General features: G+C 41.7%; 1 protein-coding gene and 1 long non-coding RNA gene across 2 annotated transcripts in view; one reads left to right on the top strand and one right to left on the bottom strand.

Annotated features, from left to right (window-relative positions):
- The window catches only part of LOC126082390 (non-histone chromosomal protein HMG-14-like), a 31523-nt gene extending 30161 nt beyond the window's left edge, over positions 1-1362 (top strand). Inside the window, exon 2 of the mRNA XM_049894931.1 lies at positions 1243-1362. Coding sequence (XP_049750888.1) covers positions 1243-1362 — 120 coding nt within the window. The remainder of the gene's footprint in view (positions 1-1242) is intronic.
- Positions 1363-1420: 58 nt separating this feature from the next.
- The window catches only part of LOC126082613 (uncharacterized), a 35648-nt gene continuing 22981 nt past the window's right edge, over positions 1421-14087 (bottom strand). Inside the window, exons 6-9 of the long non-coding RNA XR_007518585.1 lie at positions 13801-13945; positions 8930-9066; positions 5618-5776; positions 1421-2039 (exon numbers count right to left, since the gene is read on the bottom strand). This is a non-coding gene — a long non-coding RNA (uncharacterized LOC126082613). The remainder of the gene's footprint in view (positions 2040-5617; positions 5777-8929; positions 9067-13800; positions 13946-14087) is intronic.

The following is a 14087-nucleotide window of genomic DNA, read 5'->3' as shown; positions in this document are numbered from 1 at the left end:
GGGAAGGCAGGCCAGGCAGGAGGTCGATTTGAACAGAGCCAGGAAGCAAAAATGTTTACGGCATGTTTTGTGAATGGTGCCCACAGAATGCAGCATCCTTACAGCTCAGTCAATGTTTGTTGAATAAATGAAAAATGAAGAGATTTGGTTGGCAGGAACAACAAATTCTTCCCAAGCAACAGAGCAGAAATAAAAGTGATGTACCTGAAGAATAGACTATGACGAGATTTTGAATGTGAAATCAAGAAAATTAAGAGTTAGATTTTAGTATTTTTAAGCAATGAGAATTCATCAGCAATTTTGGACAGAGTATTGACTTGAGCAAATGGTATTTTAGGATTTCTTTGCATGTTGTTGTTAGTTGCCATCGAGTCAATTCTGACTTATGGCGACCCTGTGTGTGCAGAATAGGACTGCTCCATAGGGTTTTCAAGGCTGTGATCTTTCGAAACCAGATTGTCAGGCCTGTCTTCCGAGGTGCCTCTACGTGGATTTGAACCTCCAACCTTTTGGATAGTAGTAGAGCACTTAACTCTTCACACCACCCAGGGACTCTTTTCTGTGTATAATGGATATATACGTATGTGTTTTTTTTTTTTTAATATATATATTTCTGATTTCTTGTTATCCATCACCTACAAAATCAATGAAGGAGGACATTTCAAAGGAGATTTTAAAAGGAATTGGTGTGTGGGGAGGAGATGAGAAAGCCACCAAAAAGTAAAATTGCCATCAATTCCCACTCATAGAGATTCCATAGGACAGAGTAGAACTGCCCCCCTAGGGTTTCCAAGGAGCAGCTGGTAGATTAGAACTGTTGACCTTTGGTTAGCAGCGCAGCTCTCAACAATTGTGCCATAAAGGCTCTGATAAGGCCACACAGGTTCATATTTTCAAACCTGGGTGAAAAGAGAAAGGTAGAATTACTGACACACATAAGGACATGTAGAGTAGGAGATAGGGCTTTGGAGAAGAGATGATGAGTTTTGTTTTAAAGACAGACATCCAAGGCTGGTGTTCAGCAGACAGTACAGATGCTAGCTTTAGCCTTGGTGAGAAGGTAGGACTGGAAATGGGGAGTAATTCTCATGGAGGAGACAAACCAGTCATGGGAAAAGTATCAATAAGCCTCATGCCAGCCCTTCTTCCCTAACTCCCTTCATCCTATGTATAGGACTCCTATGCGTCTCCTCAGGAGCACCAATACCTCTAGCAGGGCGCAGCTGTTGGGCCTTCCTACAGCCCCAGGTCCCCGCAGTCAGGGAGATGCACATCAGCCGCACAGAACCACCCGTGCAGTCGGGCTGGCTCCAGCCTGGGGTCCAGAGGCCAGAGTTCTTCAGCAGCCTTCTCAGAGCCTAGAACTTAGCAGCCCAATCCATGGAAACCCTGGGCAGGCCCCAGCTAGCAGAGGGAGGATGTTAGCAGCAAAACTTCTGTCACCACACCCCAGGAGAGGAGTAGGGGAACTCTGCCAAGAGGAGGAAGGAAGAGACCAGGGCTGGAGCCCCACCAGGCAACACATTCCCACTGGATTTTGAATGCAGTTGGAAGAGAACTGAGAGAGGATACTTCTTTCCCAACCAAGGCCACCGAGAATGTCAAGGTGAAGGGAGAAAGAATATGCCCATACTGAGAACAGTTGAGAGAAGAATCCAGAAGGGGCTCCCAATGCTCTTGGTAAGGAGATGACCTGTCTGACAAGAATCTTAACTCCACTTTTGCAGTTTATAGGGTAGAAGGAACCAACACCAAGATGACTGTAAGAAAGGAACGCTGCTATCATGTCTTCTTTTATGACCAGAGGATGCAATGCTACCCCATTGAAATAAAAGTAGGAATTGAACAAATGCATGCATTACAGTATTATTTTTCTTCCATAATAAGAAAATATGGGAAAAATAAAAGCCGACTTTGAACTCTTACCGTGTTCTGAAAAGACATATTACTTTAAAGTCAGAATGAGTCAGCCAAAAAGAGGTCATTCTTAGCTTTTCCTGAAGCTCTGTTTTCTCAAGCATACTCCCAAATATTAGATCCTGAAAAAAAGAGTTTATGATGTCCAAAGTAAACCAGCCAGAGGCAAGAGTAGCACTCGAATGTCTTTTTAATCATTACTACTTTTCCGACTGCTTCTCAGCATGTAAACCTAAGTGCCAACCCCCCGGGTGGTGTGACAAGCAACTTAATAACTTCAATAAATGTAAGCACATCATTATCACCAACGTATTAAAATACTTAATTGTTGCCCAAAGGAGCACAGGATCACAACGAAATTCTAAAAAGAATACTTGTTCAATTTTTTGGAGATGTTCATTTTTAGAAAACTGTATGTTATTGTTGGAGGTTATCTTTAGAATATGTTGTTGGTGTTGGTAGTTACCATTGAGTCGATTCTGACTCATGGCGCCTCCATACGTGCAGAGTAGAACTGCACTCCACAGGGTTTTTAAGGTTGTGACTTTTCAGAAGCTGGTCACTTCCAAGGTGCCTCTGGCTGGGTCTGAACCGCCAACCTTTCAGTTTGTAGTCCAATGCCTAACCATTTGTGCCACCCAGGACTCCCTTTTAGAATATACATATATAAACTTTTTTTTTTTTTTTCCCATCCTAATGTGTCCAGAATGTACTATGAACATAAGGTTAGCTTTAGAGGCAGTGACAGTGGCCAGGAGGAAAAGAGAGGATCTCCTTTAGATCTGGGTGTGACCTTGGGTCAAGGTGATCTTTTAGGACCAGATCAAAGGTGTGAAGAGGGCCAAGCAGCCTTGGTCATGTTGGCTGCTGAAGTTTAGCAAGACCTATTTTCATCCTCCTTGGATAGGACCAGGATGCCAGGTGTGAGTTTTTGGGTCTCTGCCCAGGTTTGCAGGGATTGCAAGTGGCATTGTTCAAGTTCACTGGCAGCCAGAAAGAACATCCCTCATCCTGAGCATATTGTACCATTCAGGCCTTGGAATCTCAGTCAGAGGAGGCACCAGCTGGGCAGAGAGCTTTGGAAGAGGGAGAGTTCAAGGCACTATTTAGAAATAAGGTAAAGTGTCATTAGGATCCAAAGGACAGAGCCTTCCTTGTGATTAACCCAGGCAAAGAATAATCCTGTCATCTCTGTACTTGAATTGCATGTTTTTTTCACAATGATAAATTTCAAGACTATTTCTTTGCTCTTCTGCTTTTGTACAGGTAGGCTTTAGCATTGGAAGCTGGACTGTTTAGTTGACATTATGACTTCTTAGAATACTATTATTTCGTAAAAGGAAACCCATGTTCTGTAGACTGTTGTATCACTAGCAATGCTGATGTTGAAAAAGGCTAACCAAAACTTCCTAACACGTATGCTTGTTAATTCAAAAATGTTTCTCCTCTTTTGAGCAATTAGGAAGAAAAAAAAGTAATAACCCACATTAAAATAACTACTTGAACGTTGGCTCTTATACAGACAGAATGCTTCACAACTGAATAAATGTAAAAGTGAGACTTTCACTCACTGTGCAAGAATACCGTGATGTTTTCATTTTGAAAATATAGTCTGCAAATGAACTTCTCAAAATATATTCTTTAAGTCCTCAAGAATGTATGACTATGGAAAAAAATAATTACCTTTTCAACTTGAGAGAAGGAAAACTGTTGGAACAGTTTAGGCAATGCCTATCCAAAAAAAAAAAAAAAAAAACTCTTGGACCACAATTCATTCTCTAAACCTTCAAAAGCCTATCATTTATGATTAATTTTGAAATAAAACAGGAAATACCTGTACTAAGAGAACCTTTGAAAACAAGCAGAATAATTGGCAAGGAATATTTTGGGAGGCACTGACAATAATGTAATGCCTGGATTAGTCTTTCAAAAAAACATGAAATTGTAGCTGGGAGGCATATGTAGCTAAAGAGTCAGCATTCCAATGCTGAGCATTATAACTCAGTTCTCTTCATATTCTGACATATTACTTAACAAAAAGCACATGGAAGATGTTCCCAGAACCCAGCTACAGAGTTCCTACATGAATCAAGCTTCTACGGGCTGTAATGGAACTCACATATATAAATGGCAAAAAGATATTAAAGTGCTTTTGTGTTGAGCAGTTTTCAATAACTAGGAAAAACACATTTTAAAGATATTATATATGCGTATGTATGTATGTATATAGGAGACACTGAGTGGCTTGAATGGTTTAAAAAAAAAACAAAAAACCGGTTACCGTACAGTCAATTTCAACTCATAGTGACCCTATAGGATGAAGCAGAACTGACCCACAGGGTTTCCAAGGAGTGGCTGGTGGATTCACACTGTGGACATTTGGGTTAGCAGCTGTAATGGATTGAATTGTGTCCCCCCAATATATGTGTCAACTTGGTTAGGCCATGAGTAGTTGTCCTCCATTTTGTGATTTTCCTGTTATAAATCATAATCTCTGCTTGTGGTTAAAAGGATTACTCAGGTCACCTCCCTGATCCAAAAGGGAGTTTCCCTGGGGTGTGACCTGCACCACCTTTTTTCTCTGAAGAGATAAAAGGAAAGGGAAGCAAGCAAAGCGTTGGGGACCTCATACCACAAAAAAAGCAGCACCAGAACAGAGCATGGCCTTTGGACACAGGGTCCCTGTGCCTGAAAAGCTCCTCAACCAGGGGAAGATTGAAGACAAGGACCTTCCTCCAGAGCTGACAGAGAGAGAAAGCCTTCCCCTGGAGCCTATGCCGTGAATTTGGACTTGTAACCTACTAGACTGTGAGAAAATAAATTTGTTTGTTAAAGCCATCTATTTGTGGTATTTCTGTTATGGCGGCCATCGCTGACTAAGACAGCAACCAAATGCTTAACCCCTGTGCCACTAGGGCTCCATCAAACGGTTAAGGGCTTGGCTATTAACCAAAAGGTTGGCAGTTCAAATCCACCCAGAGAAGCACCTTGGAAGATAGGCCTGGTGATCTACTTCTGAAAGGTCACAGCCATTGAAAACCCTGTGGAGCACAGTGCTACTTTGAAATACATGGGGCTGCCATGAATCAGAATTGACTTGACAGCAACTGGTTTGGTTTTGGGTTTTGGTACGCATGCATGTATATATATTCCTAGCCTCCTTTATTCAAAAAAGGACTCTGAGATGGCTGTGTCTATCTGTCTTTTAATCTAGCTTCAATCTCCAACTGCCAATGTCATTCTTTGGGGGGCTGGAGTTTGTAGGACCATTGCTGTAATAGCCAGCTAAGATGTTTGCATTTACTTTTTGCCAGTACCTTGGATTTTCCTGCCTCCAGAGTATTTGCTCAGGCTGTGCTGCCTCCTAAGAATGTCCTCCTTTTCCACTTCACTCAAAGTTCATTCAAGTGACACATCCTTCATCCTGTTTTCTGTCCCTTTCTTATAAAACACTTTACCCTAAATTGCACTTATTGATTACTATGTTCCTCTGCTTCCTCCCTCTTTCCTACTCCCACAAATACTGGTTAGTGAAATTCTTGAAGGATAGTCCGTTATTTTCACCTATGTAACCTTGTAGACTTGGCACTGTGACTTTGCGTTTAACAGCGGATGCTCAAAAAATGTCTGCTGAGTTTGAGTACATTTTTCTGAGTTGAATTGCTGAATATTTTATATTCTTGGGAAAAAGAGAACTCACTTTTGATGATTCTTGGGTCTTACTTAGAGATCATTTTTAAAGCATTTAATATGAACTGATACATATTTGATTTTTCTCTTCTTTTTTCATATTAATTACCAAGTCTTCTTCCTTCTTTCCTTCCTTCCTTTCTTCTAACATGAATTGTATGCCTGTTATCTGGCAGATACAAGAAACAAAGAGAAATAAATCAGGATCAAAGTTGAGAATTTAATAATTTCGACAAAGCTAAAAATCATATTCTAAATGAAGACAAAGGCTTATCTAACATACTTATCTTAAAACAACAAAAGAGATTTAAAACTCTTATAAAAAAAATGTTAAGTAGTGGAAATTTAAATTCATCTAAGTCTTAAACCAGTTCTTTTGCATGCCATCAATTTTTCTGCTAGAAAGTAAAATCATTTATAATATGACAGCGGCTTAATCCTAAACTATAAATTTTAGAAAACAGAATAGGAAAGACATAGTTTTGTATTACCCTTACCCCCACCACTTTGCTGCCAAAACCAAACTAAACCCCCTTGCCACTAAGTCACTTCTGACTCATAGCAGCCCTGTAGGGCAGAGAAGAACTGCCCCATAGGGTTTCCAAGGAGCTGCTGGTGGATTCAAACTGCTGACCTTTTTGGTTAGCAGCCAAACTCTTAATCACAGTCCCTAGTAATTAAAAGACATGTTGCTTAACCACTTGAACTTGCCTCAAGGGTAAAAGGGGAATAATTTAGTCACTGGTTCATATGTGTTTATTGAGCATCTACAATGTGCCAGGCAATGTTCTAGGAGCAAAATTTAATAAAAGAAAAAACATTATTTCAACCCAAAATGAATGTAACTGGGTCTATCTTTGAAGGAAGGAATGAACCTGTTGGCATTGAGTCGACCCTACAGGACAGAGTAGAACTGCCCCACAGAGTGTCCAAGGAGCAAATCTGAACTGCTGACTTTTTGGTTAGCAGCTGTAGCACTTAACCACTACACCACCAGGGTTTCCCCTTTGAAGGAAAAAAAACTAGCTTAAATCCTGTTAGTAGTGAAATAGAGTTGCTAGATAAAATACAGGACGCCCAGTTAAATTTGACTGTCAGATATACAACAAACAGTTTTTTGTATATTTCATGCAATATTTGTGAGACACAAATATGCATAGTAAAAAAGCCTCCATTGTTTAACTGAATTTCAAATTTGACTAGGGTGCCTGTGCTCTTATCTGCTAAATTGACAACCCTAAAGGGGAAAGGACTCATTGCCGCCTGCCCTTTGCAGAAGCTGGCTGGGGGCTGGGAGAATAAGCTTCAGAATAGACAGCCCATATGTAGCTTGATGGCACATTGATGAGGCTTTGAGTATGCAAAACCAAGAAGTAGGAGCTATAAGGAGTTGCCTATTTTGCATAATAAATTGTTAGGGGGGAGGAAAGCAGACACTGAGTAAGAAAAGGGAAAAGAAGTTGGGCGAGGTACACTGCAGAAGGCTGGAGCCCACGGACAAAAGCTTTGTTAGAATTGTTTGCCTCTCTGTGATAACCGTTCTTCATTTTCCCAAACCTCTGGCAAAATCTGCTGTAAACACAAATTTGCGTGAAGGCAAACAGAAGAATAACCTGTTGCCTTCCAATTTCGAATCATAGTGACCATATAGAACAGAGTAGAACTGCCCCATAGGGTTTCCAAGGAGTGGCTGGTGAATTCAAACTGCCCAGCCTTTGGTAGCAGCTGAGCACTTAACCACTGCGCCACCAGGACTCCCACAGAAGAATAAAGAATGTTTTATACAGTAAGATTTACTTCTGTCTTCAAGGTTTTAACCAGTTCTTTGGGGTCCCAACCTATAGCTGTGGACATACAAAAAAGAGCCAAAAACCTGTTGCCGTGAGTTGATTCCAACTCATGGGGACCCTGTATGTTACAGAGTAGAACTGCTCCATAGGGTTTTCTTGGCTGAAATCTTTATGCAAGCAGATTGCCAGGGCTTTCTTCCACAGTACTGCTTGGTGGGTTCGACCTGCCAAACTTTTGCGTTAGTTGTTGAGTGCAAACAGTTGACACCACCCAGGGGCCCTTTTACTGTGGACATAAATGAAGTAAACTAGATTAATCAATCTTTAGTTTTTGTCTAATTTGCTCCTAGTACACAGCTGTAGCTATAGAATGCTAGGCTTTCCAGAGCTGGGTATGAAAGTTATTCATCCAAATGGCAGGGAGTCTGTTCCAGTCTCCAGTGTTTGGCCCAGGTCCAAGGGCTGTCCCACATATTTGCAACAAATGCCCAGGAGTAAGGAACCCTGGTGGCACAGTGGTTAAGCACTCAGCTGCTAACTGAAAGGTTAGTGGTTCAAATTCACCAGCTACTCTGTGGGAGGAAGATGTGGCAGTCTGCTTCCATAAAGATTTACAGCCTTGGAAATCCAATGGGGCAGTTCTACTCTGTCCTATAGGGTCACTATGAGTCAGAATCGACTTGACTTGGCAATAGATGTTTTTTTACCCAGAAGATGGCTGCCCTTCCCTTCCTTAAAGCCAATAAAATTCTGCCAAACATCACGCCAGTGCCTCTCACCCCAGAGATGTTTGGAAATCCTTTTCTACTACACTGTGCCCAAGGGCTGAAAGCAGCACCTGGTGCTTCAATGGCATTATCAGATGACATCTCCCTAAATACCATCACAAAAAGGTCAGCTATGTCTGCCTAGCCTTTTTGGTCAGGACTCTTGGTTACCAGAAATTTCTCCATACCCTCTGAGCTTCTGGGATTTGATACTCCAGCTGACTGTGGCAGTTTACTGCCAGAGTAGCCAGGTCTCCAGCCCTTCTCCATGAAGACTTGTAGCACCTTGGATATGCCCCTAGTCATACTCAGAATACTCATTATCTCCCGGATGCAATTCTGAAGCTTTACTTTTATACTATTCATTTCAGCTTGGTACCAACCCCTCCCCTAAAATCTTAAATCTCAAGTTTCTCGGTTTTTTTTTTTTTCCTAGTTCCAAGTGGCCCCATGTGTGTCACAGTAGAACTGTGCTCCATAAGGTTTTCCATGGCTGATTTTCAGATGTAGACTGCCAGGCCTTTTCTTCCAAGGCACCACTGGGTGGACCTGAATCTTCAACCTTTCAGTTAGCAGCCAAATGCATTAGCCGTTTGCACCATTAAGAGACTCCCAAATCTAAAATATATTGAATTTAATTGTGGTGCAGTTTTTCAGCTTCTCTTTTAGACCACCTGTTCTGTGCCCTTTTGTCCCCCACACCCAGCAATCTCCTTCCCCATGTTGGCTCACAGCTTCCTCCTGCGACCTTAGCTCCCAGCTTACCTTGTCCTCAAACTTGTCTCCCCAAACCTGAACACAGACAATCGCACACTCTTTTAGTTCCATATTTCATTTTCTATCTTGGCACTAATAATGGTGAGCTTTACACGAAGTATTGGAATTGCTCTTCTGTACCTATGCTGGAGAGTGAGAAGAGAAAAACCACGTATGAGACACGCTAACTGCTGCAACAAACTCACAAGCTTCAGTGTCTGCATGCAATAAAAATATGTATCTTGTTCACATAATGGAACCGGCTGTCAGCTGGCTCTTCCTCTATGTGGTAATTCTGGGACAAGAGTCCTTCCACATTGTGGCTGTGCCATCTCGCAGGGCCTCAGGTTCCTCTGCATTTAGTCCACAGATGGGGAAAGAGAGGGTGGAGAGCACAACACACACCCACTTTCTACGAGCCTCAGGTAGAATCACATTTTTGTATCAAGGCAATGGGGCTGAGAAATGCGGTCCCTAATCTGCCATCCACTACCCAGCGACAACTCTATACCATGGAAATGGGGTGTACAAATCTCCAGTGGAAACTGAGCTATCTCTGTCACAGACGGGAATTCTCACTTGTCTCGGGCAAAACCAGAGCTTTTGTCCTGAGAACAAAGTAATAAATAAACATGGTAAGATAACTGTTATGAGTTGAATCGTGTTCCCCAAAAAGGTATTTTGAAATTCTAACCCCTGGTACCTGAGAATGTGACTTTATTTGGAAATACGGCCTTTGCAGATATAATCAGTTTAAGGGGTGGGGGTGGGGGTCATACTGGATTAGAGTGGTCCCTAATTCAATATAAAGAGGAGAAACGACAGGGGGAAGACAACGAGTCACGTGATGATGCAGGCAGAGACTGGAGTGATGTTGCCACAAGCCAAGGAACACCTGAGGCCACCAGAAGCTGGAAGAGGCAAGGAAGGATCCTTTCCTAGAGGCTTTGGAGGGGGCATGCTCTGCCAACACCTTGATTTCGGCCTTCTAGCCTCTAGAACTATGAAAGAATACATTTCTGTTGTTTTAAGCCTCCCCGTTTGTGGTACTTTGTTAGTGCGGCTTGAGGAAACTAATACAGTTTTCTTCAAGCAGACCAAGTACATTGTGAATGAAAGTCTTATGTGGAGACTGAGTAGAAAATAAACTGATCTGAAGATGGTCTGTCAGTATTTTATGCATCTGTCCATTCCTTTGTATATTTAACAGTATTTATAACAGGATGGAACTAGTTTCTCAAACTCTTGTGGCTAAACACAGATAACTGAGATATGACCACATGAAACTGGTTTCTTAACTGCCTGTAGCTAAACACACCTGGGTTGATATAAAATAGACCTAAAGAATATCTTGCCTATGCCAGGAAATTTGGAAGACACCTACCTGGCCAACCGACTGGGAGAGATCCATATTTATGCCTATTCCCAAGAAAGGTGATCCAACAGAATGTAGAATTTATCACACAATATCATTAATATCACACACAAGTAAAATTTTGCTCAAGATCACTCAAAAGTGGTTGCAGCAGTACATCGACAGGGAGCTGCCAGAAATTCAAGCCAGATTCAGAAGGGGTCGTGGAATGAGGGATACCATTGCTGACATCACACAGATCTTGGTTGAAAGCAGAAAATACCACAGAGATGTTTACCTGTGCTTTACTGACTATGCGAAGGCTTTCAACTGTGTGCATCTTAACAAATTATGAATAACATTGAGAAGAATGGGAATTCCAGAACACTTATTTGTGCTCATAAGGAACCTGTACACATCAAGAGGCAGTCGTTCAAACAGAACAAGGGGAAACTGTATGGTTTAAAGTCAGGAGGAGTGTGTGTCAGGGCTGTATCCTTTCACCATACCCATTCAATCTGTATGCTGAGCAAATAATCCGAGATGCTGGGCTATATGAAGAAGACTATGGGATCAGGATTGGAGGAAGACTCATGAACAAACTGCAATGTGCAGATGACACAACCTTGCTTGCTGAAAGTGAAGAGGACTTGAAGCACTTACTGATGAAGATCAAAGACCACAGCCTTCAGTATGGATTACATCTCAACATAAAGAAAACAAAAGTCCTCATAACTGGACCAATAAGCAACATCGTGATAAATAGAGAAAAGATCGAAGTTGTGAAGGATTTCGTTTTACTTGGATCTACAATCAACACCCATGGAAGCAGCAGTCAAGAAATCAAATGACACATTGCATTGGGTATATCGGCTACAAAAGACCTCTTTATTGAAAAACAAAGATGTCACCTTGAATACTAAGGCGCGCCTGACCCAAGTCATGATATTTTCAATCGCCTTATACACATACGAAAGCTGGACAATGAATAAGGAACACCAAAGAAGAATTGACGTCTTTGAACTGTGGCGATGGCAAAGAATATTGAATATACTGTGGACTGCCAAAACAATGAACAAATCTGTCTTGGAAGAAGTACAACCAGAAAGCTCCTTAGAAGCAAGGATGGCCAGACTATATCTCACATACTTTGGACATGTTTGTCAGGAGAGATCATCAATCCCTGGAGAAGGATACCATGCTTGGTAAAGTAGACAGTCAGTGAAAAAGAGGAAGACCCTCACGAGATGGATTGACACAGTGGCTGCAATAATGGGCTCAGGCATAACAATGATTGTGAGGATGGGGCATGATAGGGCAGTGTTTTGTTCTGTTGTACATGGGGTTGCTATGAGTCAGAACCGACTTGACGGCACTTAACAACAACACTGTATCTTAGTCATTATGCTAGAAACATTAAAATAATAAGCAGGGTCTCTGCTCTCAAGGAACTTCAAGGTTATGGAATTAAAAGTACATCTCAAAATGGTCCCTTTTTTGAGATTAAACTACGCTGAGTTTATTCTTTGAGAACAGAGAGCTAAAAACCAGAATCTGCTATGGCGTATTTGAAAAAAAAAAAAAAAGCCTTAATAAATGTTGTATAGATTAACTGTATTGCTTGGGGGTAGAATATATGTCTTTGATTATCAGGGTTGGTCATATTGTTACAGGGTGGAGAGCTGCCTTCATGATACAATTTGAGAGGTCATGCAAAGTCCTTGGTAACAAATCATTTCTCATTACTGGCCTGACCTGGAAGGCCACAACTCACTGAGATGTTAACACCTGGGGCCAGTATTGGGCATTATTACTCTTATCAGTACTATCAGAAAGAAGGGCCAAGGGAATAGGTCAAAAATCAGGAGGCTCTTCTGGACTAGCCTTACAACCAGGAGTCAGTCAACCTGAAGTAATCTTGGGACAGGAGTAAGGAACAATTGCTACCTTTAAGTCATTCTGCTATACCGTGGCACAGTGGTGGTTCCATGGTAAAATTCTCACCCTCATGTGGGTGACCCAGGTTCTATTCCCACCCAGTGCACTTCATGTGCAGCCACCACCCATTTATAAGTGGAGGCTCATGTGTTGCTATGATGCTGAACAAGTTTGAGCAGAGCTTTCAGACTAAGAACTAGGAAGAAAGACTTCATTGCCAATGAAAACCCCAAGGATCAAAACAGTCCAATCCTCCAAATGATCACGGGATGGTGCAGGACTGGGCAGGGTTTTGTTCCATTGTGCATGGGGTCGCCATGAGCCCCGAGCTAACACAACTGCAGCTACCAACACCAACAGCTGTTGTAAGCCTCTGCTACATATGAATGCATCCAATCCGTTAGCAGGTCAGAGGGCATTTTTTTGAATACCATAAGAGGAAGAGTAGGTTGTGCATCTTTCTTCAGAGTTTAGAAGTTGAGTTATTGATCTGAACAAAAAAATTTTTTACACCCTTACCCACTGCTTTTGAGTCAATTCCGACTCATAACAACCCTACAGAACAGAGTAGAACAGCCATATGGTTTCCAAGGAGCGGTTAGTGGATTTGAACTGCCAACCTTTTGGTTAGCAGTCGAGCTCTTAACCACTGTGCCACCAGGGCTGGAAAACTGGCATGAGGTTCTGATGAGAATGGAAATGCGTAGGCTTCTTCCCAGTTTGCCAAGTACATAAAGTACGTTTACGGACTCCAAAAGCCCTCTGCATCTTTAGGTTTTCCTGGTTGTACTCTGTTCTCATGAGGCCTTGTCATGAAGACTCACTAGTTGGAACTAGTATTTCCATCCTCCCATTTCCCTTTGTTGACGTGTTTTAAGATATTTACTGTATTTTACAGTGGATTATAATTTGTGTTGTTTCCCTCACTAGATAGGAAGCTGTTGGCAGTAAAACTTGGAGGCAAAAAACACGCTCTGGAGCCAGACAGTAATGGAGGAGCCCCACCCAGGCCACTCAATAACTGTGTGACCTCAAACCAACAGTCAAACTCTCCAAGCTTCAATTTCTTCTTCTGAGTATCATAATAGACTATGACATACCAACAGCAGGGTTCTTGGCATATAGCATTCAATGAGTGTCAGCTATGAGGCCCCTTTCCTTTATTACTTAATTTAATAATGACAAGGTCAAGAAATCAGTATTATTAACACTATTTTCCAGAGGAAGGCTCCACACTGCAGAGGTTACATAACATTCCCAAGATTACATAGTTTATTGGTATAAGAATGTGAATTTGAACCTAGATTGTGTCTGGGTGAGCTCTCTGTCCAGGAAAATCTGTAAAAACGTTGCCATCGAGTCAATTCTTATTTCACGGCAATCCCATGTATTAGAGTAGAACTGCTCCATAGGGTTTTCTTGGCTGTAATCTTAAAGGAAGCAGCTCACCAGGCCTTTCTTCTTCAGTACTGTACCAAGGGTTCGAATTGCCAACCTTTAGTAGCTGAGTGCAAACTGTATGTGTGACCTAGTGACATTTCCAGGACAACAGGAATCTTCTATTTGTTCACAGCCATAGGTAACTTACATTATTGTGTGATTTTAGGGGCTCCTTTTGTGGGTCTTATTTTCTCCCAGTGAAACATACAGGCTCCAGTGGGGATAGAACACGGCTCAAGTATTCCTGTGCTCAATACAGAAACAGTGTTTGGTGGGCATTCAATGCTTCATGACTTGAAAACAGAGAACAGATACTATCTTTAATTCTGAGTAATTGATTTGTTAATATAAAGAAATGTTTAAACTATTCTCATATAAAAATGTTCCACTGGTGCCATGATGATACAGTTCATAACAACTGTAAAAGAAGGAAAT

The sequence above is a fragment of the Elephas maximus genome, chromosome 9 (genome assembly GCF_024166365.1).
Source record: "Elephas maximus indicus isolate mEleMax1 chromosome 9, mEleMax1 primary haplotype, whole genome shotgun sequence".
Taxonomy (NCBI): Eukaryota; Metazoa; Chordata; class Mammalia; order Proboscidea; family Elephantidae; genus Elephas; species Elephas maximus.
This window is presented reverse-complemented; position numbering and strand designations above follow the sequence as displayed.